This window comes from Rattus norvegicus, chromosome 4 (genome assembly GCF_021556685.1).
Source record: "Rattus norvegicus strain SHRSP/BbbUtx chromosome 4, alternate assembly SHRSP_T2T, whole genome shotgun sequence".
NCBI classification, from domain to species: Eukaryota; Metazoa; Chordata; class Mammalia; order Rodentia; family Muridae; genus Rattus; species Rattus norvegicus.
In genome coordinates, this window is record NC_141537.1 from 130644730 (window position 1) to 130672101 (window position 27372).

The 27372-nt window shown below is 41.0% G+C and overlaps 1 protein-coding gene across 3 annotated transcripts in view; it reads right to left on the minus strand.

Annotated features, from left to right (window-relative positions):
* Nucleotides 1–1681: 1681 nt before the first annotated feature.
* Nucleotides 1682–27372, minus strand: part of Tafa4 (TAFA chemokine like family member 4) — a 233082-nt gene continuing 207391 nt past the window's right edge. For 2 of the 3 annotated variants that reach the window (NM_001443712.1, NM_001134700.1), the window contains 2 exon segments: nucleotides 1685–3052; nucleotides 17975–18099. In NM_001443712.1, the coding sequence (NP_001430641.1) occupies nucleotides 3041–3052; nucleotides 17975–18099 (137 nt within the window). In that variant the 3' untranslated portion in view covers nucleotides 1685–3040. 3 annotated transcript variants of the gene reach the window in all.

Genomic DNA, 27372 nt, shown 5'->3' on the forward strand with positions numbered 1-27372 from the left:
GCCATTTGAGAAATAGACATTGGTGCTGAGCTGGGTCCTGTTGCCATTTTCAGGAGTTTGGCTTCAGACTTACATAACAGCAATTTCTCATGGTAGTAAATGTAAGAGGATCTGCAAAAATGCAGAGGGAAGCTAGCTATGTGATGATGAATGTAGGCGGGGAGGGGCATACCTATTAACACTTATGCCACCACCATATGCTAGGTTCTGTCCAAAACTGGTAATGGGCCAGTGGATACATTAGTCTGTAATCTTATAGGCAGCCTCTAGCCAAGCATAGTCACATGGTAATTCAGTATGTGTAATACTCTCTGAAACTAACAATTGCCTTTTAACTAACAAAGACTAGTTACTTCAACTGGGGGAGAAAACTAGCTATGAATATTTCTCACTTTTTAATGTTAGCATTTTATCACTCTCAGCTTGTTAACACTTATTAGATGGTAACAAAGTATACAGGCATCGATTGCAAACATTTCTAACCCAGGTACAAACATGGCCAGGCACAGCCAGATGCTAACGCTAATCCATGCCCATGACAGTTGTAATGCAGAACAATCTGTGATACTTTGAAAGTTCTCAGAGAAAACGGAATCTGCAATTTTCTGTATTTTATCACAGCCCCTCATTCTCTTACTTTTGCTATAAGAACTAGCTATGTGAATTTGACCAAGTCCACTATCGCTAGGTCTGAAATCCTCAATAAAATGGAACTATTCCAAAAGATCTCCCAGGAATCATTTGTATAGGGATGAAGAAATATCACAGTAAGTCAAGACAATCACAGGGCGGGTTAGACTTGAACTTAATGCTCTTTCCTTTCCAAGTGCAGGCAATGAAAAGGTCTATTCATGTGGAACATCACATCTGAACATGAGAGAACGCTGTACGACCACACTGGTCACTGGTTGTCTGGTTGTGTTAAACTTGGGCTTCATGTACGTCACTAGATGGGTAGCTGTGTGTTTTAAGATTCTAAAACAAAAAAAACAAAAAACAAAAACAAAAACAAAAAACAACAACAAAATAAACTTAAGAACTACCTGAAGGACATTTGATTAAAGCCACATCACTCCCTTGGAAACCTGATTCTAAATTTTGTGGAAACACAGAAATGTCTCCAACCACCTTTCCTATAGAAAGGGGAATGATAACATTAGGATGAGCCTCAAAGCTCCAGTTCAGGGCTCACTTTGGAACTACAGAAAAGAACAATAATGGAAGGGACAGTATTTTCCAGGCCTTCCATTTTCCCTAATGGAGCATTTATTCCCTGGAAATAGTTTAGTTCCCCAAGGTAAAGTAGTGCCTTATCGCTCATTCTGCTTTCTGGTAGAAGATCAAATGTGAGGGTTACAAACTAACACAGTGCTTCATGCACTGCAAAGTCTCTTTACCTTTCTAAAGCTCTTTAACAGTGGAAGGTCTTATGCTCGTGACAGCAGAGGACACACAGGACATCAAGAATCTATCCAAGCCTTACTGATATCCACTGGGTTCTCAATGCTCCTTTTCTAAAGCTGCAAATACTGGAGACAAAATAAAGTAGTGACCTATATTAGTCATATCCCCAAGTTAAATTTAAAGTAACCCAATTTCATATTTACGTTTAAAGGAACATTTGCAAGCTCGTGTCATGACCACAAAATCTTAAGGGACCAAATAAATAATCACAAGATCGTTATGCCATCAACAGAGTGACATTTTACTTAGTCACATGAGAATAACTATTCTGGTTAGGCACCCAGTCAGTCAAATTTAAGTCAAAGTCTAAGCAATAAATAGGTAGCACCCATTTCCACTTCTTCTGTGAGAATAAAATCAAATAATTGACAGCACTGTAGACAACATAATAGAACCGATCTTTCCTTGTAATTTCGAAAGGACAGACAGTCGGTGTAGCAAGTATACTGTCAACATTTCTTAATACATACAATCAATCCCACATTACAGATTCGAGTACATGAATAACGTCTCATTTCAAACCTGGGCCAGTTTCTCTGTTTCTTATGTTTCTGCATGGCAGTAATCTATGAAATCACCAAAATAGGAGGGAAGATGACTGAGGTTTTACTAAGCATTTAAAGAAGTAAGAAAGCTGACAAGTGGGTACAGAAGGGTCCCTGTTAGGCTCACATCAACTGTAATGTGAATAGTTAGCATTTAAAGACTCCTTCTAGGAGATAATTCAAATATTTCCATAGAATTGGCATAAAGTGGATCTAAGAAATCACCCTTCCTCTAAACAGAGACTGTCCTATGTCTTAAATGATCTTCCTATCTGGTTACTCTCAAGCCATAAAAACTCCAGCAGGTTTAAGTTCCTTTGTGAATATGTCATGAGAAAGCTTTGGTTATAAAACCCTGGTGCTACTATGCTTTCCTTAGAACTCAGCCGCCAGTGTACCAGGGTTAAAAAGCTTCTGCTGCATCTCCGCTAAAGTAGGAATGGAACTAAGAGGATAAACATGTGAAGTTATCAAAAGTAAAAAATCCAAATGCACACATAGTAACCCAACGAGTCCTTCCACTCTCCAAAGTTCATATAATGAATTTTCTGCACCAGATAATTTGAGTTCTTTAATCTATAACACACGTATGTGAGCCAAGTCTTCTGTCATTTAGACTCCCGTCATGCCTTCTGCACAATGTCTAAAGGACACAATTAAAGGAACAGCCTGGGTCCCTTTGTGCTTCCTGTCCATGTTCCTTGGGAAAAGGAGAATGAGAAGAGCCAGGCTCTCCCAGCACTACTCCACGTTGGCACCTCCGATGTCCCCTCCAGCATGTCTTGTGCTGGGCTCCTTTGGAGGTCCAGGTAGCACGTCAGTTGAGTGGTCACCTGCAGCAGTAGTTCAGTTTGATGAGATCACGGAGCAGAGAACCAGGGACAGTCATGTAAATGCCACTTTCTACAATGCTCATACTGCAGCTACGAACTCCTGAGGGAGTTCCGAGGTTGAGCTCTCACTCGTCTGGTAATCCACACAGCACAGCTCTGCATCCTGATGCCCCTCGGAGTCAAACACTTCTGTGTCTGCTACCGGGTCACCTAAAACAAACAAAACTAGTGAGCATTAGACCTTATGCCACCAAAGGACCCAAAAGTGCCCTGTCCTGTCCAAATGGTTTATCAGTTGGAACCTGTGTCTATAACCAACCTCACAAAGTCAACTCTTCACACCCAACTAGGAGTTCCATTCTTCACTTCCAGTAGTCAAAGAAAACTCACACAAAGGCTCCTATGATGGGGAAGTCTGCATCCCTGCCTTTTATTTTCTAAGGTTATAAAAATGCCATGAGATTAGGTACACCCACTGCCCATGAATTCATGCATGTTAAATAAGCATGCTTTGTTAATGGCCCTGAATAGTTAATGAATGCTGATTAAAATCTCTGCATGTCAAAATCAGAGTTTAACCTTTGTTACATTTTTAAATGCAGGTAACCAGTTTTTAAAGGCAAAAATTGTTCAACAGAAATGATCAGTTAAATGGAAGCATATAATCATAGGAAAGTTATTGTGTTTCTCATTTTTAAACGCACGGGTTCATTATTTAAGACCTGGGGAAAGTTTGCAAGTGACACAGTCAACACATCAGCTCAGGGGGAGAGTAGCATAATGCTTCGACATATTAATATGGTGCAAATATTTTCAGAATAAATTGTGTGATAACGGTCATCACGCCTGGACATAATGGACCTTTACTGTAAGCAAGAACTGGAAAGCTTTCTTTGCAAAGAATTAAGTATGGGACAGACTCTGAGATTTGTGTGCAGGGCAGTGGCTATATTCAAATGTCACTCATAGTTACAGACATAGATTACAGGTAGCCTTACAGGCCTTGATCAGTTGGAACTGTCCAACAAAGTGCTGATGGGTATTGACTAGGGATTTTCCATAATTCTAAAGTGGTATGAAATAATCTTTTGTGGCATTTTTCCAACTACTTTAGAGCACGGGGCTTGTTTTTTTTTATTTTTTATTTTTATTTTCTTGTTTAACACAGGATTTCACTATGTAGCCGTGGCTAGCTTCAAACTCCCCGTGTAGACCAGGTTGGCCTTCTCCTGTCTCTGCCTGCTGAATACTGAGATTAAAGCCATGTGCCACCTCCCCTAGCCTGCTACATCCTGCTCCTAATTCACAGGTCCTGTCAGTCTGGAGGTTCCTCAGAAAATTGGACATTGAACTGCCTGAGGATCCAGCTATACCTCTCTTGGGCATATACCCACAAGATGCCCCAACATATAAAAAAGACACGTGCTCCACTATGTTCATCGCAGCCTTATTTATAATAGCCAGAAGCTGGAAAGAACCCAGATGCCCTTCAACAGAGGAATGGATACAGAAAATGTGGTACATCTACACAATGGAATATTACTCAGCTATCAAAAACAATGACTTTATGAAATTCATAGGCAAATGGTTGGAACTGGAAAATATCATCCTAAGTGAGGTAACCCAATCACAGAAAAACACACATGGTATGCACTCATTGATAAGTGGCTATTAGCCCAAATGCTTGAATTACCCTAGATGCCTAGAACAAATGAAACTCAAGACGGATGATCAAAATGTGAATGCTTCACTCCTTCTTTAAAAGGGGAACAAGAATACCCTTGGCAGGGAAGAGAGAGGCAAAGATTAAAACAGAGACTGAAGGAACACCCATTCAGAGCCTGCCCCACATGTGGCCCATATATATACAGCCACCCAATTAGACAAGATGGATGAAGCAAAGAAGTGCAGGCCGACAGGAGCCGGATGTAGATCGCTCCTGAGAGACACAGCCAGAATACAGCAAATACAGAGGCGAATGCCAGCTGCAAACCACTGAACTGAGAATAGGACCCCCGTTGAAGGAATCAGAGAAAGAACTGGAAGAGCTTGAAGGGGCTCGAGACCCCATATGTACAACAATGCCAAGCAACCAGAGCTTCCAGGGATTAAGCCACTACCTAAAGACTATACATGGACTGACCCTGGACTCTGACCTCATAGGTAGCAATGAATATCCTAGTAAGAGCACCAGTGGAAGGGGAAGCCCTAGGTCCTGCTAAGACTGAACCCCCAGTGAACTAGACTGTTGGGGGGAGGGCAGCAATGGGGGGAGGATGGGGAGGGGAACACCCATAAAGAAGGGGAGGGGGGAAGGGGATGTTTGCCCGGATACCGGGAAAGGGAATAACACTCGAAATGTATATAAGAAATACTCAAGTTAATAAAAAAAAAAAAGAAGCTAGCTTAGAAGAGAAGTACAAGGGGAAAACACTTGAAAGTGAATGTAGCCTCAAAGCAAAGTTAGGGAGGCTAAGTTCCATCTATTCGTACCCTTGGAATGAGAGGCGGGTAGGAATAATGGGGAAAATAGTTGAAGAAGTCATAATCAAAATTCTTCCAAAGCTAATGCAAGTGATCATCTCATAGACATAAGCTCTAAATCCTCAAACAGCAGAAATCGGAAGGAAACTACATCAAGGTAAAGCATAAACTGCTAAGCATCAAAGGGACCAAGTCTAAAAGTGGTGTGTGGTGACGTGCCAGGGCGGGAGGATACCCAGGGAGGCCCCTACTCTCTCGGAGGAGAAGGGGAGGAGGGATGGATGGAGGATCTCTGAGAGAGGGAGCCGGGAGGGGGGCAGTGCTTGATGTAAATAAATTAATTAAAATTAAAAATAAAATAAAATAAAATGAAAAAAAAAAGTAAGCAAAGAACTGGCTTGGAGTCACAGGTCATTGGCTCGAGGGGAGTAGCCTGGGGAGGAAGCATGACAATCACAGGAGCACATGTGAGGGCGATGCGTGCAATGGGGGAATGGAAAGGGGGCGCTTGATAAAAGAAGCACAGGGACAGGAGTGTGGCGGGCTGCTACAGTACATAGGACTGTTGGAAAGGAGAGATGGAGATGGCACTTGAGGACACGGGGGTTCACCTGTGGAAGAACTTCACATAAAGAGGGAAGTGCACGAAGGTACCAGGCCGCTGCCAGCACCTGGCCTTTCTTTGACAAGATCAGAGGAGCACAGCCGGACCACTAACTTACAGGGCACACTTAGATCCACGCGATGAAAGGGGAAACACCAGAACTTAAGACAGGATGCTGATGTGATACGGAAAAAACCAAGGCAATCCCAAGGTCCTTCGCACGAGCAAGTGGATAATGCGTTCAGTCATGATTCGAGGTAAAGTTAAAGGTACCTGTCTTCTTTAGTTGAGAAGAAAATCAGTGAACCACATTCTTCACACAGCACTTGGAAAATGATAGGCTTAAAGCCGTACACCACCACGCCCAGAAAGCACAGGGGGTGGATCTGGGTGGTAGTTTGCTCACTACTGTATTTGGCACTTCTGGATGGATGTCTTCTACCCCCTCCTTGCACACTAAAATCACGTTCAGGCCAATATCAGCCTAAACCTAAAATCTAATTTTCAAATGTTTCTTACTTGAAGAGGTTCAATTGGGTCAGGTGTTTTCTGTTTTATTTTCTTCCTATATCATTATTAGACTTAACTATATACAGAATTTTTATTACTATTTTATTTCACTGGATGTGAAGTTACTAACATGCTAATACTAGCTTCATTTCCACTTTGAACATACCATACCTTGAGCATCTAAAGCCTTGATTATACTTGACTTTAGGGGTCAAGAAGCACATGACTTCAGGGTGGGAGAGGCATCTCCCTCAGTCTTCAGACAGCCTCTTAGAAGTTGTCTTAGGGTTTCTATTACTGTGATAAAACACCCTGGCCAAAAACGACCTGGGGAGAAAAGATTTTCTTTTATCTTCAACTTCCAGGTAACAGTCAATCACTGAGGGAATCCAGGGCAAGAAACTTAAGCATGGCAAGAGCTAAAACAGAAGTCTTACAAGAGTACTACTTACTGGCTTGTTCCTCGTGGTTTGTTCAACCTTCTTTCTTACCGCACCCAGGACCACCAGCCCAAAGGTGCTCACAGTATTAATCAAGAAAATGCCCCACAGACTTGTCTAGAGGAAAATATAAGGGGAGCGTTTTCCCAGTTGAGGCTCCCTCTTCCAACTGAGTCTAGCTAGTGTCAAGGTGACAAAATCAAGTAGCACGCAAGGGGTTGGAGGAACAATAGAATGGGGACATGTCACCTTACATGGTGGGTGACTCAAAGAGAAGCCGTTCACAATGCTTACACTCTGAGCTTCACAGCAGTTTCTGAGTGGGGATCTGATTATAATATCCTGACAGAGAAGAAGCCAGACGTCAAGTTCACCTTAGTAGCAGAAAGACGATGTAAGTCATGAACGATGATAATTCTGAGGGGTAGTAATCGGACGGTTCATTACTTCTGCCTTTTCTCCATAATCAACTCAGGGAAAATGTTACATATTTTTATTTTATGTATATAAGAGTTTTGCCCACACATATGTATGAACACTGTGTGAAATGCCTATGGTACTGAGAGGCCAGTAGAGGGCACTAGGTTTGCTGAACATGGAATTATAGGTGGTTGTGAGCCACTAGGTGTGGGTGCTGAGAAGCAAAGTAGAGCCTCTGCGAGAGCAACAAGTGTTCTTTACTGCCCAGTCATATCTACAGCTCAAGGAAAGCGGTTTTGGTTTTACTACTGTTATGTAATTTGTTTGAGAACTTTCTAGAATGACACTTTATGTCTACATTATCCTCCCATACTCCTCCCCTCCTCCTAATTCATGGTCTCTTTAATATTGTTACATGTAGATAAATATAAATAAGTATTCTCTCTTTCTCTCTCTCTCTCTCTCTCTCTCTCTCTCTCACACACACACACACACACACACACACACACACATACACACAGAGAGAGAGAGAGAGAGAGAGAGAGAGAGAGAGAGAGAGAGAGAGAGAGAGAGCTCAAATCCATTTATTATTGCTTTTAAGTACATGTCCAGAGAGTTGACCACCTGGGATTGGACATTTCATGTGGGAGCTTATCTCTAGAAGAAATTAATTCTCCCTCTGTCAGCAGCCATTGACCGCCTGTAGCTCTTCATGTGGAAGTCAGCTCATATGCGATCCCCTGTTCACATTGAAATATCAATGAGTACTATCATTATCCTATTCTTGTTCAAGCAGTCACACTGTTGAGATTTCATGGATGCATTATTCCTGGAATGACAGAGGACATGATCTAACAAGAGACGTTTTGGGCCTTTGGCTCTTACCACATTTATGTCCCCAGTTCTGTGATTTTCCTCAAGTATTAGATATATAAATTGTATTGCTGATATACAATATGGAATGGGCAACCCACAGCCCATTTTCTTCTGAAGTTTCACCAGTTTGAATCTTTATACTGGTCAGAATGTGCTGAAGAAAAAGCTTGTTTGATGGGAGATGAGAGCTATACTTATCTGTGGGTATGAAGATAAGATTTGATTTTAATATAGTTAAAATTTATATTAGATTAGAAAAATGGAAGTAGTAGGTTCTCACGCCAGGCCTATGAGCTCTCCAGCTCTAGGCAGTTGTCTAGGTTACAGTACCAAGCATGAGTTCCTTCCTATTGGGTCTAATTAGACTGCTGATGGTTATCCCCAAGACAAAGGTGCCAATATCACACCATGCAGATATTTTGCTGGGCTGATCATTGTCATCAGACATAGGCTTTACAGATGGGTTAGATTACTATAGGCTGCTCCTCTCCCGTGGCAGCTTGGAGCACCTTTTGATACTATAGAACTAGTCCTCTGAGAGGTGGCTTCAATGTCTATTCCAGCTTAACTCCTAAAATTCCTCTATCTGAAGTGTGTGACAACAGGGTTTTACAGTCAACTACTGGAAGGCAAGCGAGAGTAATGGCATTACCAATAGCAGATTTGGTGTCGGAAAACACATGTACTCTGACCAACAACTCAATGGGAAGTTCTCTGTTCCTGAAACTGGATTTTTGTTAGATAGTACAGGGTTCTTGTGTTCGTGTGAGCAATATCATTACCTCATCTGCCCTAACTAACTGCATTTAAAACACACACACACACACACACACACACACACACACACACACACACACACACACACACACACATTAAGTACTAAACAACATGTTGCCCTATGGCCTTATCAAACATCTCTCTGCTTCTTCTCTCTCCTCCTGTATCAGCATCCCCTCTTCTCCTGTTAAATTCCCACCCATCTCTATTTTCCCATCATTCCCTTTATGGCACATTTCCTCCTGCTCTGCTCTATCTCCCGCTCTTCCCCTCCCTATTTCCCTGACTTCTTCAGAAATGTCAGGTTATATACTCAAATCTATTTGGATCTGGTCACCTCATTCAGTATAGGCTCCAGTTCCATCACTTACCCTCAAATTTCATAATTTCATTTGTCTTACCAGCTAATTATAATTCCAGTGTGTACATATACCACATTTTATTGTCCATCGGTAGGATATTTATGTTGATTTCATTCCCTAGCTGTTGTGAATACAGCAGGAATGAACATGGCTGAACAAAAACTCTTATGAGTAGGGTATTGAGTCCTTTTGTTATTTATCAAGAAATGACATAGCCAAGTCAGTTTCAACTTTTAAAGCATTTTCTACTCTGATTTCCAGAGTAGCTGGATGGTTTTCTAAGCCCAACAATGAATGAGGGTCCCCCTTTCCTCACAACTTTCCCAATACTTATTCCCAAATGTGTCCTTATCTTAGCCATCCTGGCTAGCGAAAGACAAGCTCCAAGAGAAGTTGGAATTTGCATTTCTCTGACTAGGAAATATTTTGAAAGTTAGGTATTCCTTAGTCATTTTTGTTTCTTCTTCTGAGAACTTTGTAGCCCGTTTTGTTAATTGAGTCATTTGCTTTCTTGATTCTTTCTTTTCTGAGTTCTATGAATATTCTGGATGTCAATCCTCTTATCAGATGTATAGTTAGCAAATGTGCTCATTCTGTGGGGTTCCCTATTTATTCAATTATTTCCTCTGTTGTAGAGAGGCAATGTTATTTTATGGAGTCTTGCCTGTCAATTGTTGGTCTTAATTTCCAAACAAATGGAGTCCTGTTCAGAAGGTTTTTATATCTGGTGGAGCACTGCTTATGTTTTCTTCTGATTTCAGCATTTCAGATTTCATATGGAACTTTCACCCATTTGGAGCAGATTTCTGTGCAGGGTGATTGTTCCCAGTCCAGCTTTATTCTTGTATATGTGGACATCCAATTGCCCCAACACCGTAATTTGGTCAGCTTTCATTAGCTACAATGTTGTGGAGTCCTGTGGTTTTGGCCTTCTGTTTTGTCCCATTGATCTAAATATCTGTTTTTGTGTTAATACCATACTGTTTTCATCTGCATAGCTCTATAAAATAGCTCAAAATGTGGTATGGCAAACCCTCAGCATTGCTTCTTTCACTCAGGATTGACTGGCTGTCCCGGTCCTTTGTGTTTACATGTGAATACTGAGAAGTTTTTTTCTATTTCTGTTAAGAATGTTCTTGGGACTATTATTGGAATTGCATTGAATCTATAAGTTGTTTTGTTATGATGGCCATTATCACAATATTAATCCTACCAGTCTATGAGCATTGGAGATCTTTCTGTCCTACTGTCTGTCTCTGTCTGCAGATATTTAAAAGGTTTCATTGTACAGGTCTAACCTCTTTAATTAGGTTTATTCCCAGACATGTTTGAAGCTATCATTAGTGGGAGTGTGTCCATGATTTTTTTCTTAAAAGCTTTTGTCAGTGTAGAGAAAAGTCTACTGATTTTTGTAAGCTGATTTGGTACCCTTTCAGTTCGCTGAAATTGTTGATCACGTCTAAAAGTTTACTGTGGAATTTTCAGAATCTCATATGTATAATGAATGCTATCATCTACAGGTAAGGATAACTTAACTTTCGAGTTTTCTATTTGTGTCCCTTTAATTTCCTTCTCTTAACTTATTTCTGTAGCTAGTGCTTCAAGTGTTACATTGGCACGAAGGGTGGGGATAGTGGCAGCCCTGTCTCATTTCTAATTTTAGTAGGCTTGTTTCTTGTTTTTCTCCATTCAGAATAATTTGGCTGTGGGTTTGTCATATTTCATTGATCCTTTATTACTCTGCATGTTCCCTTCAATCCTACTCCCTCCAGGACTTTTATCATGTGGACATGTTGGATTTTTATCAGCAGCCTTTTCTACATCTATTGATATGATTATGTGACTATTATATTTAAGTTCATTTATACTATTTATTACATTTATTGATTTATATATGCTAAACCACCCCTGCATCTCCTGAAAAAGTCAACTTGATCATAGAGGATGATCCTTTGATAAATGCCTATATTTGGTTTGTAAGTATTTTATAGAGGATATTTTTTAAGTCTACATTCATCAGGTATATTGGCCACTAGTTTTGGCTTTTGTTATTTTTACTTGGTTTCTTATTAGAGTAATACTGGTTTCATAGAAAGAGTCTGAAAGTATACCTTCTGCTTCCATGATTTAATAAAATAAGTATTGAATATGAATCTTCTATGAAGGTCTGGTAGAATTCTTTTGTGGGTCCATCTAAATCTGGGCAGTTTTCTTTTGTGTTGTAATTTTTTTCTCAAAAGACATTTTTGCGCTCTTTCAATCTCCTTACATGTTATGGTCTGATTAGGGTGTTGCATTCTTCGTTGCATTCTTCCTGGCTTAACTTTGTGGTGATTAGGATGAACCTAAACATTCATCCATCCCTTTTATGTTTTCTAATTTTTTGTGTGTGTACTTTTTTAAAATAAATTCTTCTCTCATATATTACATCCCAACCACAGTTTCCCCTTTCTTCTCTCTTTCCACTCCTTCCCCCATAGCTCCTCTCTCCCCCAGGTCCATTCCTCTTCCATTTCTCTATAGAAAAAGAGGCCTTCCAGGGATATCAACCAAACATGGCATACCAAGTCGTAAAAAGACTAGATACATATTAAGGTTAGACAAGACAACCCACCCCCATCCCCAAAAAAGCCCAGGCCCAGATGGACCTGCAAAAGAATTCTACCATACCTTCATAGAAAATTTATACCAATATTATAATTTATAATCAATACTTAGCAAAAGCAAGCAAAGAGTCAGAGACAGCCTCTATAGGAACGAGAACACGAAGCTACACAACCATAATATATATGCCAAGGACCTAGCTCAGACTCATACAGGCTCCCTCCCTGAGTGTAGGTTCAGTTTCCCCTACGAGCCATGGTTAGTTGATATGGGTATTCTGTGGTGTTCTTGACCCCTCTGCCTCCTGCAATCCTTCCTTCCCTTCTTCTGCAGTATTCCCCATGCTCTCTCCAATGCTTGACTGTGAGTATCTGTTTCTGCCTCCATTAGTTGCTAGATAAAAGCTTCTCTGATTATGATTATGCTACCCTCTGGTCTACAAGTATGGCTGAGTATCATTAGGAATTATTTCATTGACTTTTTTTCTGGTCATGTTTATGTTTTCTAATTTAATGCAGTAGAGGTTTTTAAAGTATTCTCTTATACTATCTATCCTTGGTGTCTGTTATAATGTTTCCCTGTATATATCTAATTCTGTTCATTAGGGATATGTGTGTGTGTGTGTGTGTGTGTGTGTGTGTGTGTGTGCGCGCTCGCATGCATGCACACAATAATGGTCTTTTGACTGTGTTTATCTTTTCAAAGAACCAGCTCTTAGATTTGTTGATTAATTATATAGTTTTCTTTGCTTCTATTTAATTAATTTCAATTCTAAATTTTATTATTTCTTGCCATGTACTAGATCTGGTTTGTTCTTGTTTTTCTAAACTCTTCAGGTACATCTTTAAGTCATTTATTTATGTAGTTCTAACATTTTAGTGCATGCACTTAAAATGTAGGCACATTTTCTTCTTAGGACTGCTGTTAATGTTTCCCATAGGCTTTATTGTATTGTGTTGTCATTTTTCTTTAGTTCCAAGAGTTTTTATTTATGTATTAATTTTTGACCCATTCCTCACTCAGTAATGTGTTAATATCTATGAGTTTATATAGTTTCTACAGATTATTTTGTGACTTTATGGTCATGTAGCATACGTGGAGTTATTTATTTTATTTCTTTATAGTAGTAGAAATTTGTTTTGTGCCCCAGTATGTGGTCTATATTAAAGAAATTCTCATGGGTGGCTGAGTAGAATGTAAATTCATTGGTGTTTGGGTGGAATGTCTTACAGATATTTCTTAAGTCTATTCAATGTATAATATCACCTAATACCAATGTATCTCTGTTTATTTTTGTCCAAATGGCTGATCTCCTGGGGAGAAAAGAAATTGAGTAGGCTTAGTTTGTGTCTTAAAGTCTAATAGTATGTTTTTTATTAAATTGGGTGTGCCAAGGTTTGGTGTGTTTATGCTTAGGATTGTAACATCTTCTAGGTTAATTGTCCCTTGATAAAATGAAGTATCCTCTCTTATCTCTTCTGATAAGTTTTAGTTTCAAGGCTGGTTTGTCTGTATTAAAGTAGCAATTCCTGCTTGCTTTCTAATATCATTTTTTTTGGAATACTTTTTCCCTATCATTTCATTCTAAGATGGTATTCCTTCTTGAAGCAAAACAACACTTTTCAAAGTCTGTATTTGAAGTCCAGCCCTAGAGTTAATATGACAGATAGCCTGGAGGTGGGGCCTAGAACTATGGTTTTAACAAGTCCCTTGGTGAATAGTCTACAGCCATGAAACTATGAGATAATTATGACAATGACCCATCGTGGTACCTAAGAGACAGAGAAAAGGCCCACTAAGGAGCCATTTGAGGAAGGAACTAGCTAGCAATAGGGCATGCGAGACACTAACAGGAAGGAGGATTCTGAGGTCAACCCTCCTGTTTCGATTATTTTATAAATTTCTGCATATTTCAGATGATTAAAAAAATATTTTTATTCCTGATCTTATCAATGCCAGTTTCATAGGCTACTAGCATGATCATTATGAAGACTGAAGTTTCTTGATGGTTAAACAAGTATGCACGAAACACTTTCCTTCTTGGCTCATTCCTCTTTATATTCCCAGTGAAATCATAAACATGTTTAGACACTTAATATAAACTGAATTGACTGAGGTAACAAGCAAGCCCACTAGAGAGGGCCTAATTCCCTGCCACTGGGAAGGCTGAGGATAGAGGACACTCCAGATTAGAGCTTTCAATCTAAAAAAGGAAAAGGAAAGGAAAGGAGAGAAGAAGAAGAAGAAGAAGAAGAAGAAGAAGAAGAAGAAGAAGAAGAAGAAGAAGAAGAAGAAGAAGAGGAGGAGGAGGAGGAAGAGGAGGAGGAGGAGGAGGAGGAGGAGGAGGAGGAGGAGGAGGAGGAGGAGGAGGAGGAGGAGGAGGAGGGGGAGGAGGAGGAGGAGGGGGAGGGGGAGGGGGAGGGGGAGGGGGAGGGGGAGGGGGAGGGGGAGGGGGAGGGGGAGGGGGAGGGGGAGGGGGAGGGGGAGGGGGAGGGGGAGGGGGAGGAGGAAGAGGAGGAGAAAAAGAAAAGTAAAACCAGAGATAAAGCTCAGTTGCCAAGAATGTGTGGGTCCCTCGACTCCACCCAATTCTGTTGGGTAGAAGAAAAAGTAATGTGAATTTCAAGAAGAATCAAGTAGGGAGGTTGCAGAAAGCTCTGAGGAAATGCATCGCTCTTTAAAACAGCATCTAGGTTTAGGCATGGTTGGCTGCAGGGACTACCCCATTCCTTGTAGAATGTTTAGCTCTGCCCTTGGTGTTGACTCATAGATGCCTGTAGCATCTCTGTCTCAACACGTGACGATCCAAAAGTATCCTCACAAAGTGTTCACAAAGGCAAGAAAGGAAAACATCCCTTCAAAGCAGTTTTTCCTCAAGCCTAAAAACCACAGACTTTCTCAAGATCAGTGGTGCTTTCTTTGACTGGCAAATTATTAAAATGCCCTGACATGTCCTTGTGTTGATGCTAAAAGTCACTAGGTAGGTAAAAGAAACCCTAGCACTGATGGTGGAAACACAGAAGTGTCAACTAAAAGTTTGGCAGACTGTTGGGAAAAGGAGAAATGAAGCACATGAGATCAGCAAAACTTATTTTCCTACAGGAAGTAAGTCCTGCCTGCTCTTTCTCTGGAGAAGCCAGAATGCACAGGGAAATGAGGAGAATGTCAATCCTTTCTATTTCAGGCTAGTGACTAAGGATTCCCCCCATCCCACCCCACCCCCGACCTCCTGAGCCCCCACTCCTACTTTCATCTCTCAAACAGAGCCCATTAGTATCTCAAACTGACTGCTAACTCTTTATGAATTTGCATTTTTTTTAAACAGTGCTTTTTTTTCCGGAGCTGGGGACCGAACCCAGGGCCTTGTGCTTGCTAGGCAAGCGCTCTACCACTGAGCTAAATCCCCAACCCATGAATTTGCATTTAAATGGGAAATAAAACCCTAGCCTAGGTGGCTTACAGACTCCTTAAGGAAAATGGAAACTGTTTTGTCTCGTAGCTATTACCTCTTCAGGGAGGCCATTGCTTGGCCTTTACAGGATGGCTGCCCACCCCCTCACCCCTACAGTGATATAAGGTCAGTACCATTTCAAGCAAAAGATACAACTTCTAGAATGGCAGGCTCAGCATGGGAGGTGGTCTGGGCTCCCCTAATGAACTTCTGTGTGTATATAAGCCATAACAGACATAAAATGTTTTATGCAGTTCAAGGCCCGCTGACTTGGATTAATAAAGGAAACGATGCTTTATGCCCTCCAGATTATTCCCAATTGGCATATCACTGGAAAAAGAAAAAAAGCAGCCCAAGTATTACAGTGGCTTGGGGAACCGTATTATGTTTCTACATCTTTCCGGGAGATAAATGAAATGTCACCACCATTGAGAATTTAGCTAGAGCAAACTCATATTCCCAGCACACAAAGGCAAAACACCCCTGAAGGTTTGCTTCCTGCTAATGCTCTCACTAACTGCTCATAAAGAGGGAGAGAGAGCCACTTTACCAAGTGAACTACTTACACATGTTCTTTTTCCAGAATTCACTTGGCTTCCACTCAATCTTGTTTTACATTTATATCTAAAAATCAATACAAATTTAATCTTCTAAAGTTATCTCTTAGTCTACAAGAAATACAATGAAAGTTTATTTTAATCACTGATAGATGGAAGATTATGTTTTTAACCTCATAGGAGACTTCAATATTTTTTATTTAGAATATACTTATGGGAACATCTAAAAGGAGTCAGAAGCAAGAAGCAGAATTTGCTTAGCATGTACAATGGCTTTAGGTGGTTGGAAGTTTATTGGAAGTGGCCCACTGGGAATGGTGGGGTGTGGGAGAGTTAACTCCACAGATTTTTCTCCTACCTAGATGTAAAAAGAGAGTTGTAAGTTGGTGTCTTTAGAGGATTGCCTCCAGGATCTCCCATGGATACCAAAATCTGAACACACTAAAAACTTACCTAGATTGTTAGACTACTTACATATAGTGTATGCAGATATTTTTACTTTAAATCATCTCTAGATTGCTTATAACAACTACAAGGCAAATGCACCAGAAATTTTTTATATGTGTAAGGTTTTTTTTGTCTGTATGTATGCTTGAGCACAAACTGCTCATACACTGCGCATGGGTGTCGTGCCCTGGAGGCCAGAAGAGGCACTGCATCCCCTAGGAATGGAGTTATACCTGGTTGTAAGCCACCATCTGGGTACTGAGAACTGAAAACAGCAGCAAGTGAGCACTCTTCACGGCTTAAGCCATGTCGCAAGCCAGAAATGGTCTTAACGTTGTATTATTTAGGGAATAATGATAAGACAAAACAGTACCTGAACATATTTGGTTGAGATGCAATTGCCTGTGATTTGTGGAATCTGCACAAATCTTGTCAATACAGGGGTTATTGTTATCACAACATCACTAGCAAGGGCAAGCTATGCTTTAATGGGAAAAGAATTTGAATGGACATCACTGAAGTCCCTCTAACTCCAGTGTTGTTAAGAAACAGCTATGGAGACACAGCTGGATTTCAACCTACAAACATAAGCAAACACAAACTAATCCCTGACTTCACAGATCCCACAAGAGACAGGGAGTAATGGGTAGGGAAATGGGTAGCAAAGGAATACAGCTATTATGTAAGATGTAAGCCTAGCAGACACTCAGAGACACCAATCACAGATGCAGCGAAGGGTGGATTCCTGGAAGAATAATAGTTGGCTAGAAAGGAAGGGAAGGAAGCACATCATATAAAAGGGAAGAAGCACCTCAAAAGCAGCATGACAGAACCCAACAGGTCAGGGGGTTTGGAGCAGAAAGGAAAAGGGCTATCTTGTAGGGTTGTCTATGAAGGTCCAGTGTAGGGACTGAAGCTGCTCAAAGATGTTAGGATGCCCGACTTTAGAGGAATGATGTCTCACAAATACTGTTGCAGACATTGTATGGCATCTCTACTGGAAAGAGGCCAATTGTCATCTGGATGTGACGGTGGGTAGAATGAGAGCTGGCAAAGCAGTCATAGAAGAATTTGGTAGTAAAAATTTGTAAGATCTAAGTAATTGAGTAGACATGAGGAGACAACGAAGTTTGCTTTTTCACAGAACTGAATAGCTTATGTTTTCTATCAGGCAAAAAGAAATTCAGAACAGGAACCACTAAGGAGAAGCTGAGAGAGACTTACGTAAAAATCTCAACCAGCCAGTCTCCAATCTCTATGGCAGAGTAAATCATCTGGAGGTGGACTCTTGCTTTGATACACTGCCCTGTCAGACTCTGAAACCTTTACTTTAAATTGGGCTTGTGAAGGAACAGAAGTGAATTTAGGGGCCCTGTCTAAAATCACCCACCAAATCACTGCCCTGACACACACAGTAGCTCTAGCAAAGCACTTTCTTGAAAGACTAAAGCCACAGTTTTAGCACAGCCCTGACTGGTTTATCAACAGAAAACAATGCTGTTCTCATGCTGGTGAGATCCAGTCACAGCAGGAAACCCCCAGTGTTAACAGCTACCTTGGCTGTGATTGTGAATTACAGCTGCCTTTCATGCACACTTGCCTTTGTGGTTTTGACTTTATTGCCACTGCTACAGGACCAACCAGAGGAGTCCGGAAGCACTTTACAGTCCTCTCCTTCCAAGCAAGGATCCATGTGGCACCACCACTTCTCAATCACAATGGAAGCTGGAAAACAAAGGTTACAGTGTGTTTGAGACATGATTTCTTCCTCCAGAAGCCGGTGGCCAAACTTAATACAGATTAGCGGACTGACACAAACTTGGCTGACTGGAATGATTGCATAAGTGTATTTAACGAATTCAGTTGGGTGGGGGGAGGAGGGAGATGACTCCGCTGTTATGAGTATTGGTTGCTCTTCCAGAGGTCCTGAGGGGTTCAATTCCCAGCAATCACATGGTGGCTCACAATAATTTATAATGGGGTCTGATGCCCTCTTCTGGCACGCAGATATACATGCAGGTAGAACACTTATGATTAAAATAAATAAAAGGTAAATATTGTTGTTGTTGTTGTTGTTGTTGTTGTTGTTGTTAAAGAATCCAGTTGTCCCTCCACATCCTCTGGAAAATGCATTTTTGGAGTTGGCTATCGGATTGTAATAGAGTTGATAAGAACCAATGCTTTACAGGGTAGGGTCCCTGCCCTGATTTGAGTCTCAACATGTTATTTTCTTCATTGTTTTAAAGACCTTGAGCTTGTCATCTAATCTCTCTTAACATCAATTTCTCCAAAAGAGGCAGAGATTAAAAAGAAAGAAAGAAAGGAAGGAAGGAAGGAAGGAAGGAAGAAAGAAAGAAAGAAAGAAAGAAAGAAAGAAAGAAAGAAAGAAAGGAAGGAAGGAAGGAAGGAAGGAAGGAAGAAAGAAACCCACTTGCTCAGGAACACAAAGGGATAGAGTGGGTTCAAGAGAAGAAACTTTGGGCCAGACTTTTATTCTAGAAAATGCTAGATTCTGTGAAGGCCATCCTCTTTGGATGCAAGCTCCAGGGGCAAATGCTGATGTTGCAATGTTAGTCTTATCTATAAGAAAAGAGCATCTACACTAAAAGTTAAACCTTCCTTCTCATATGTTGATATCTCTGTAGGCCATCGCAGTGAATAGCTGAATGGTGGGGCACAATCTGTCATGCAGTGAAAGGCAACTGAAGGTGACAGGACCCAGCCTTGCCTCACAGCCCACATGTGATTATTCTGGAATGTTTAGTTCACTTGTGATTCACTATACTCCATGTATAATGAACACACAGAAGTCTGCTGATAAAACTGTGTCCTGTTCATGAAGCAAAAACACAGCACAGTAGATCTCTGGAACTGAACACAGACAGAGGTAAAGTTTCTCCATCATATGGAAGGGTCCCACAGGCTCACAGGGTATCTGGATTGCAGGGGTGAATTCAGCCTATGAGTTGGTACAGAACTGAGCTGGGGCTGGGGTAGTGGTGAGTCAAGAAAGACTGGCCCTGTTTTCTTGTTGAAACAACAACAGTTACATAGGAAACATCCCCAAGTAGGTGCTGCAGTTCTCCCGCTTTGGATAATAAATAATTGTGTCCCATGTTTTCTGAGCTGCAGAAATAGCTGGCCCATAGATTTCTTTTGCGTCTTAAAATGAGGACTTCAATAGATTGTATCAGGATACACATGACAATTTGCTATGTGTGTACAATGTGTGATGACTTCCAGAATCACGTGAGCACAGCATGTGCTTCGGACTGGATCCTCAGCACCACACAGAAAGGAAGGGCCAGTTTGGTGTCCTGTGGATTATAGGTAGGAGGAGGGTTCCTGCATATGTAAACGTATTTTCTGAGTAGCTTCTCTATTGCTATCCATGATGCCTGTACCAATTCACTTTCCTGTCAACAATACATGAGAGTTCCCCATGACTACATTTCACATCCCTTTGTAGTCTTGATAAATCATTCTAATAAGTGTGAATTATTACAGTGAGGTAGAACACTGCTTCTGATGCCTGTTTGATATCTGTCTTCTCTGAGAAAAGCAGCTATTCAAGACTTTTGCTTATTTTTAATGGGATTTTTGGCTTGGGAATACTGTGGTAAAAGTGGACCGGGTCACCGGACAGAAGAAATGGTAATCTTGAATAAGCTCGAACCTGTGAATCATGAATCTTAGAGTTGAGAATGGTAGAAGTGGTGCAGTTCCCTACCCACCCCCACCTGCTCACCTATGCAACCATGACACCCCGCTGAGAGGACCCTGACAATCAATCCCCTAGGGAAAACCCAGAGTCCTTCTCCAGGCAAATAGAGCATCACTAACATCTCAAACTGAGCCAATATAAAACGTCTACCCCTAAATCCCATACTGCTTCTCAATGTTTATAAAGTACCTGACTACACGGAATAAAGTACACCAAGATCGTCTGAGAGTGTTTGCTTTACTGAGCCGTAACCCTTGGGGAAGAGTTCTTTCTCCTGAAGCTTTCATCACTAGTGAGACCCGCCTGGCTCGTTAGGCTCATGCCACAGTCATAGTCCATCACCTGCCTGTCACTGTTGCCTGTGCCACCGGCACTGGCATTCCCATGACCCTGGCTAGAAGCCTTGCTCAGGCCACGAGAAACTCATTGGTTCCCTTCCCAAGACCCACGGAACCTATTTGTCCCGGTTCCACAAAGGACAACAGGATACTAAGTTCTTCAAGCCCCTTTGTATTGTATCTGAACCCCTTACAGAAATCTGGTGTGTAGAGCTGGAGACATGGCTCAGCGGTTAAAAGGATGTATTCTTTCAGAGGACTGCTCTTCAGTTCTCATTACCCATGTATCACCCGTAACTCCACTTGCAGGACATTGATGCCTGTTTCTAGCCTCCACGGGTACTTACAGACATGAACACACGTGTGCACACATGCTCAGGCACACAGGGAGAGAAAATAAGAGGGGAGAGGGAAAGATTGGGGGAATGGGTGGGTATCTTTACAAAAAGAAATGTGGTCTGCAAATAAGTTCTCACACTCTCTGGGCTGGCCTTCCTTTCCTTCGTTGCTGCCTTTACAGATCTTTTGGTTAGCGACACATTCTCTAGTTTGGATTTGCTTTTGCTGCCTATGTTTGGGTGTCATAACTAAAACTCCATTGCCAGTGTCAAGTGTTTCTTTCCTGAATTCAGTTCTCAGTTTTGCAGTTCCCAGTGTCACAGTAGTGACACTGCGGTACATTTTGATTTCTCCTTGTATGTGGTATGAGGCAGTCTCTGGCTTTGCAGCTCCCCACTCTTTCCAGTCCCACTCCTGAGGAGTTGACATAGTCTTCATTGAATATCCCCACTGCCTTGATCACACCAGTGTAAGTTTGTTGCTAGACTTTCTATCTTGCTCAGGCGCTCTGTATGTCGGCTTTTTGGGCACACCTGTATTGTTCTGTGATGATTGTGACTCTGAAATGCCGGTGGACCAGGAAGTGTCACATCGCTAGTCTTTCCTTCCTTCTGTAAACTTTATATTCATTTGAGTTCTTTGTGACTTCACATAAATTCTAGGGTATTTTTTCCATTTCTGTGAGAATGCCACTTTGTTTTTTGACAGGGATCTGCGGGTCATTGTGGACATTTGGCAGTCCTATTCACCTCTATGCTGTATAATTTCCTTGTGACATCAGATAGCTTTTAGTATGCTGGTCTTTTGCCTCATTAGTTAAATTTTTTTCCTAAGCATTTTGTCTTTGTTACACTGTCATTAATGGGATCTTTTCAAAAATTCTTTGTTATGACATGAAAAGGCACAAATCCCTTTGTTTTCCAATTCATTTCCTGTCTGCCAACTTTACTGCATTCAACTTTTTTTTTTCAGACTCCAAAGAAGTGAAGCAGAAAGAATGCCACAAACACATTTTGTGAAGTTAACGTTACCCTCCTTCCAATGTCAGGTTGGAAGTCTACAAGAAAATAAAACTGTTGGCCAAAATATTTCATATTGCAAAATGACTGCAAAACCCCTTAGAAAACACTAGGAAACCCAATTCAGCAGGATGTTGGGGGGATCACACAGCTTGATCAGGTGGGAATTGCCTCTCAAGTGTGAGGATAATTAAATATTAATCAGTGTGACCCACTACATTCTGAAAATAAATGATTTTAAAAATTATATGATGGTTTTGGTAGGTCTATGAAAGCCTTATGAAAAGATCCACGCCCCTTTAATGATAATAACTGTCAACAAATTAGGTAACGAAAGGAATGTATCACCACAGGAAGAGAGCCATAAATGCCAAGCTACAGCCTGTGTTGTAATTCAGAGTAAAAAGCTGGATGCCTCTTAAAAGAACAGGAGAAGGGTGTTCCACTTTCACTCCTTCTAATAGGTACAGCAACGGGGCATAAGAAAGCAAGAGAGGGTATCCAAGATCAACAGGGGGCAGTTAAACTGTCTCTACAGATAAGATGGCATCATACAGAGAAAACAGGACAGATTCTCTCAATGTTATAAGAAAGACCATCGATGTCAAGTAAAGAAAAATATAAAGTCCATGCTCCATTGATGCTGAGGGCAACTCTCCTATTGAGTGCCAAGCTCCTGCTAATTGCTCATCCTATGTTATCTCAAACCTGAGGTTGATATTTTTTTCTCCTGGCTTGAAAACTCTAAGGTCCACAGACTAGGGTAACATGCAGTCTAACATCAGAGGCCACATGATGACCCTTAAATATATACCTCTTGCCTTACACTAGAGGCGTCCACTAGAAACAAATCCTTGTATAAAAGCAGCAAAATGATAATACAAAATGGCATTAGAAACCCAACTGGGACACCAGCTGTACACTGGGATGAGAATGGGGGAACATTTCACAACTCACTGAAAGGGTCATGTTTTCTCCTTTTCTTATGTAGCCACTGTTCCTGGGCTATCTGCTAATGGCCCCAGTCAACACCAATAGACTTGAGTCAAGTACATTTGGGATCTAGGTTAACCATTCCCTATTTAAGTCAGTATGTGCCGAGGCAGAGGATGCTATACTGCTGCATGAGTTATTTATTCTGTCAGAGAGGCAGCCGCTGAACTGGGGTAGATGGACATGAAGCGTAAGAAAGTTATTTTTTTTTTAGCTCCAAATATCATAATGATCTCACCCTGCGATTGCAGGGAACTTTTGTCATTTCAAAGCACTTTTACCCACTGTTCCTCTTCTGCTTGTCCCCGAAACTGCCAAGACACAGCAAAAGGTAGATGGAAATAGAAATAAAAACCAGTTTTCCAAGTTGGTCAATTAAGGTGGAAGGTACCAGACTTAGAATTGTGTGGTGGTGCCTCTACACGGCAGCCTTCCAGAATGTACTACAATGTGCTTATAATTTTAATTGTAGCAGCTTTGGGGAGTCGATGTAATGATGATGCATGTGTAATCAAATAAAGGAGGCTAATGCTTCCATCTCCTTACATATTTTAAAGGTTTTCATGGGTCTGCACCAGGTCCTCTGTGTAAGCAGACACAGAGGTATATACTCCATATCTACACAGAGGTGTAGAGCAATTAGCATAGTATATTTATGAAACTCCTGACAGCGAGAAGAAATGGGTCATTAACTCTTGTTCCTGCTCTTGGGACTGTCTCCCTCATGTTGGGTTGCCACATCCAACTTCAAAATGTCAGTCTTTTGCTTCGTTTATTTTATTTAATTTTGTCATGTTTGGCAGTTATCTCTTAAAAGCCTGCTCTTTTTCTAATGAGAGACAAAGAACGTGGATCTGGAGGGGAAGGAAGGGAGGGGGAAACTCAGAGGAGTTGATGGAGAGAAGATGAGCTTTAATCAGTATATATTATATGAGAAAGGAATATTTTCCATAAAAGGAAAGATAAAGATAAAAGGTTTTAACATAGACAGTATTTGGATGAATGATTACTACAGCAATGAAACCAAGGTCCTTCTTCTTCTATCTTGTTTTATCATTACTTGAGTATGAAGCCTTCAGACTCTTGTATAGTAAAACAGTACTTCAGATTAGGAAGAACAGGTTGGCATGATATCTCATCAGGTAAAAGTACTCTCTACATGAGCCACGGGACTCGAGTTCAATCTTTGGAACGCACGATAAAAAGAAAAAGAATAGATTCTTTAAAATTGTCCTCTGGACAGGAGCCTAGCATAACTGTCACAAGAGAGGCTTTACACAGCAACCGATTTTCTTTCTTTCTTTTTTTTCCCATGCTATACCCAAGAGTAGGATATGTGACTCAAAAGAGAGATGTATTCTCACTATTTTAGGAACTTCAATACTGTTTTCTATAGAAACTGTGTTCATTCATATCCCACTGCATCACAAGTTTTGGGGTTTTTTTTCCATATCTTTACCAGCATTACCTTTTTTAAATTTTTGAATGGTATGCATTCTAGCTGGGGTGTAATGGTATCTCCCTAAAGTTCTGGTTTGCATTTTCCCAATAGCTAATGATGCTAAGCACTTTTTCATGTTTTTGTTGGTCACTTTTATTCTTCATTGAGTATTATATACATTCGTATCATTTCTCTATGTTTTAATTTCACTGCTGCTTCCTGGGGGCTTTCTTTTTCAGTTCTTCGTAGGTTCTGTAAGACCATCCTGTCAGGCATATACCAGTCAAAGGTTCCCTGACATCCTGTATGCGGTCTCCACTCTGTTGTAGTTCCCTTTGCCACTCCAGCATGCATGCCACCATTTCCTGGGTTTCGAGAATGCTACCCAGAAAACCTCTGTCGGTGCCAAGGTCTTCAAGTGTTACCTGTATGTTTCTTCTAGTGGTTTCTGAAATTTGGGTCTTATGGTAAAATCTTCAATCCATTAGAGTTGACCTTTTAAATTTTTTACTTATATCGAGCACAGGACGGAGTGTGCATACCATGCCATGTGGGTGGATTTCAGAGGCCAATTTTTTGGACTTGTTCTCTCTTCCCCCCCCTTTATGTGGGTTCCAGGGATGGAACTTAGGTTGTTGGGACTGTGTGGAAAGCCTCTTCATACAAAGAGACATCCCATCGGTCCTGTGGCATTTTCTTTTCTTTTCTTTTTCTTTTTCCTTTTTTTTGTTTTTTTTTAATGAAAATGTTACATTTGAATATTCTGCATGTATACATTCAGTACAGTTTTCTATTAATATCCTTTATAAAGATTTAGATAATAGTAAACATAATACCAAGTTCTCATAATTTTTTAACCTGTTTTCGTTTGCTTAAAAAGTGAGATAAAATAACAAGCTACTCCAGAATTTTAAATTGCTACATTTGCCAAAAAAAAATCCTGTTTATACCTAACAGAAGAACACAGTAAAGGGGCCCTGGTGACAGATTATCCTGATGGAGTTTCTCTGTGAAAGACCTAGCAGCAAATGTTCTAGAAGAGAGAGCAAGGGGACAGGACAGAAAGGAAAGTACCAGCTTTGAATGGCTTTCTGTGCTGAGGACTGCCTGTGAACCTCACAGCAGAGGTGAGAACTGAAGGAGGTTGGACCTCACAGGGAGGCAAGCACTGAGAAAAGAGAGCTTCTAGAACAGCTGGAGCCCAACTCTGAGCTAAAGCAAAGACCCAGAAGTTAGATTCTATTAAAATAACTGTCAATGGCATCTGCCCACTTTCCTGGGCCATTTCTCCACAGGAGAGTGCCTTGTGGGAGGTATGTCCGCCCCTCCTGCTACTGAACATCACCATCCACTCTAAATGAGAAGATGCCTTGTTGCTTCTATTTTTAAAATAAAATTCTTTTAAAAGCTTTATGCCTTCCTGGTTTAGGAAATACATAATACCCTCATTGTCAAGTTGTAATTAATTTCCGAGTTTACACAGAGAGGAAAAATATCAAGACAGTGGCGCCCCCTGGTATTTGCTGGTAGTTAGTGCATCGTATAATGTTTTCTAGGTCTAAGTTTCAACTGATTAGCTGTTTTACTCTGGTGCAAAGAATGGCTGACTTCTCAAGACTTGGTCTCTCATTTGTAGACCTAGTTTATTTGTACTTGCAGAGTTAAAACAAGCAGAAAAGCCTTGTCTTTGAAATAATGTATTATTTATTCTTTAAGAATTTTATATCAAGTATTTTAATCCTGTTCCTCTACCTCCGCCCAGATCCCCCCACCCATCCTGCCAACTTCAAAGTGTCTCTTTCCCCTTTAAAAAAAAAACATCATTTCCCAGTTGTGTTGGCAAACTAACTACTCCAGGGTGTGAGTAATATATATCAGAGTGTGGTAAATATATCAGGAGTCAAATCATTGAAGGAAACATCTCTCTCTCTCTCTCTCTCTCTCTCTCTCGCTCTCGCTCTCTCCCTCGCTCTCCCTCCCTCCCTCCCTCCTAGTAAACAAGTGCCAATACCTCCTCAGGTAGGGATCAAACTCTATCAAACTCTATGCCCACCTCCATTCCTCCATGTTGGGATTTTATCTGGCTTGAGTTTGTGTAACTCTTGCTTATATTGACTCTGTGAGTGGACATGCAACTGTGTCTGGAAAACACTGTTTCCTTGAATTTATCTACCATTTCTGGCTCCTACAACCTGTCTACCACCCCTTCCACAGATCCCTGAGCCTTGAAGGACTGTGATATAGACATCCAATTGAGAACTGAGTACTGGAAGTGAGTACCCAAAGTTTCCTATTTGCCTCATGTGGACCAGTTGTCAGTCTCTGTGCTGACCACCATCTGCTGTAAGGAGCAGCTTCTCTGTAAGGACTCAGTGACGCACAGATCTCTGGGTATATTAATAAGACATTATCACTACATTCATTTAGCAGAATAGCAGCAATAGGGTTTCCCCTAGGTTCCACGATCTTTATAGCCACAGGTTCTTGGCCTCCTTGACAGTGTCAGGTATAGATTCCACCTCATGGAGCAGGTTTTAAATCCAGTCAAAAAGTGATCAGATAGCTCCCATGGCATTCCTGCCACTGCTGCACCGCTGAGCACATCTTGTCAAGCATATTATCATCATGGCTTGTGAGGTTCATGCCTGAGTGAAATGCTGATGACTTTTCTCATCGGGCAGCGTACATAGCACCTTCCAGCACTGTGTACAATAAGCAGTGGGGATGAAGCTTCTAGTTGAGTACCAGCCAGATTTCTCCATGTGCTCGTACAAAGAGTCTTCAACAATATGGTCTTGCTGTCAAGTTCTGCTGGGTAACCAATGGCATTGACAATAGCCTGTAATGTTTTCTGGACCATTTTGGCTCTCTGTTTTTTTCTTTAAGTCTATTTTTAATTTAAAAGTATGGATGAGGAGATTTTAAAACCTCTTCCTAGAATATACATCCTTGACGCTCTGCCCTGAGATTTTAACACGTTGAAATCTGTGCTTATAGCTGCTATTTCACCACACTCTCTGTCCTTTGCAAATTATGCTATCGATTCCATGTTTTAGAATGACCTACCTAACGACTGTGAGCAGTAAAGAGCTAAACTACCTGACAGAAACTGTATTTGTTTATTTTCCTAGCTATACAGCACTG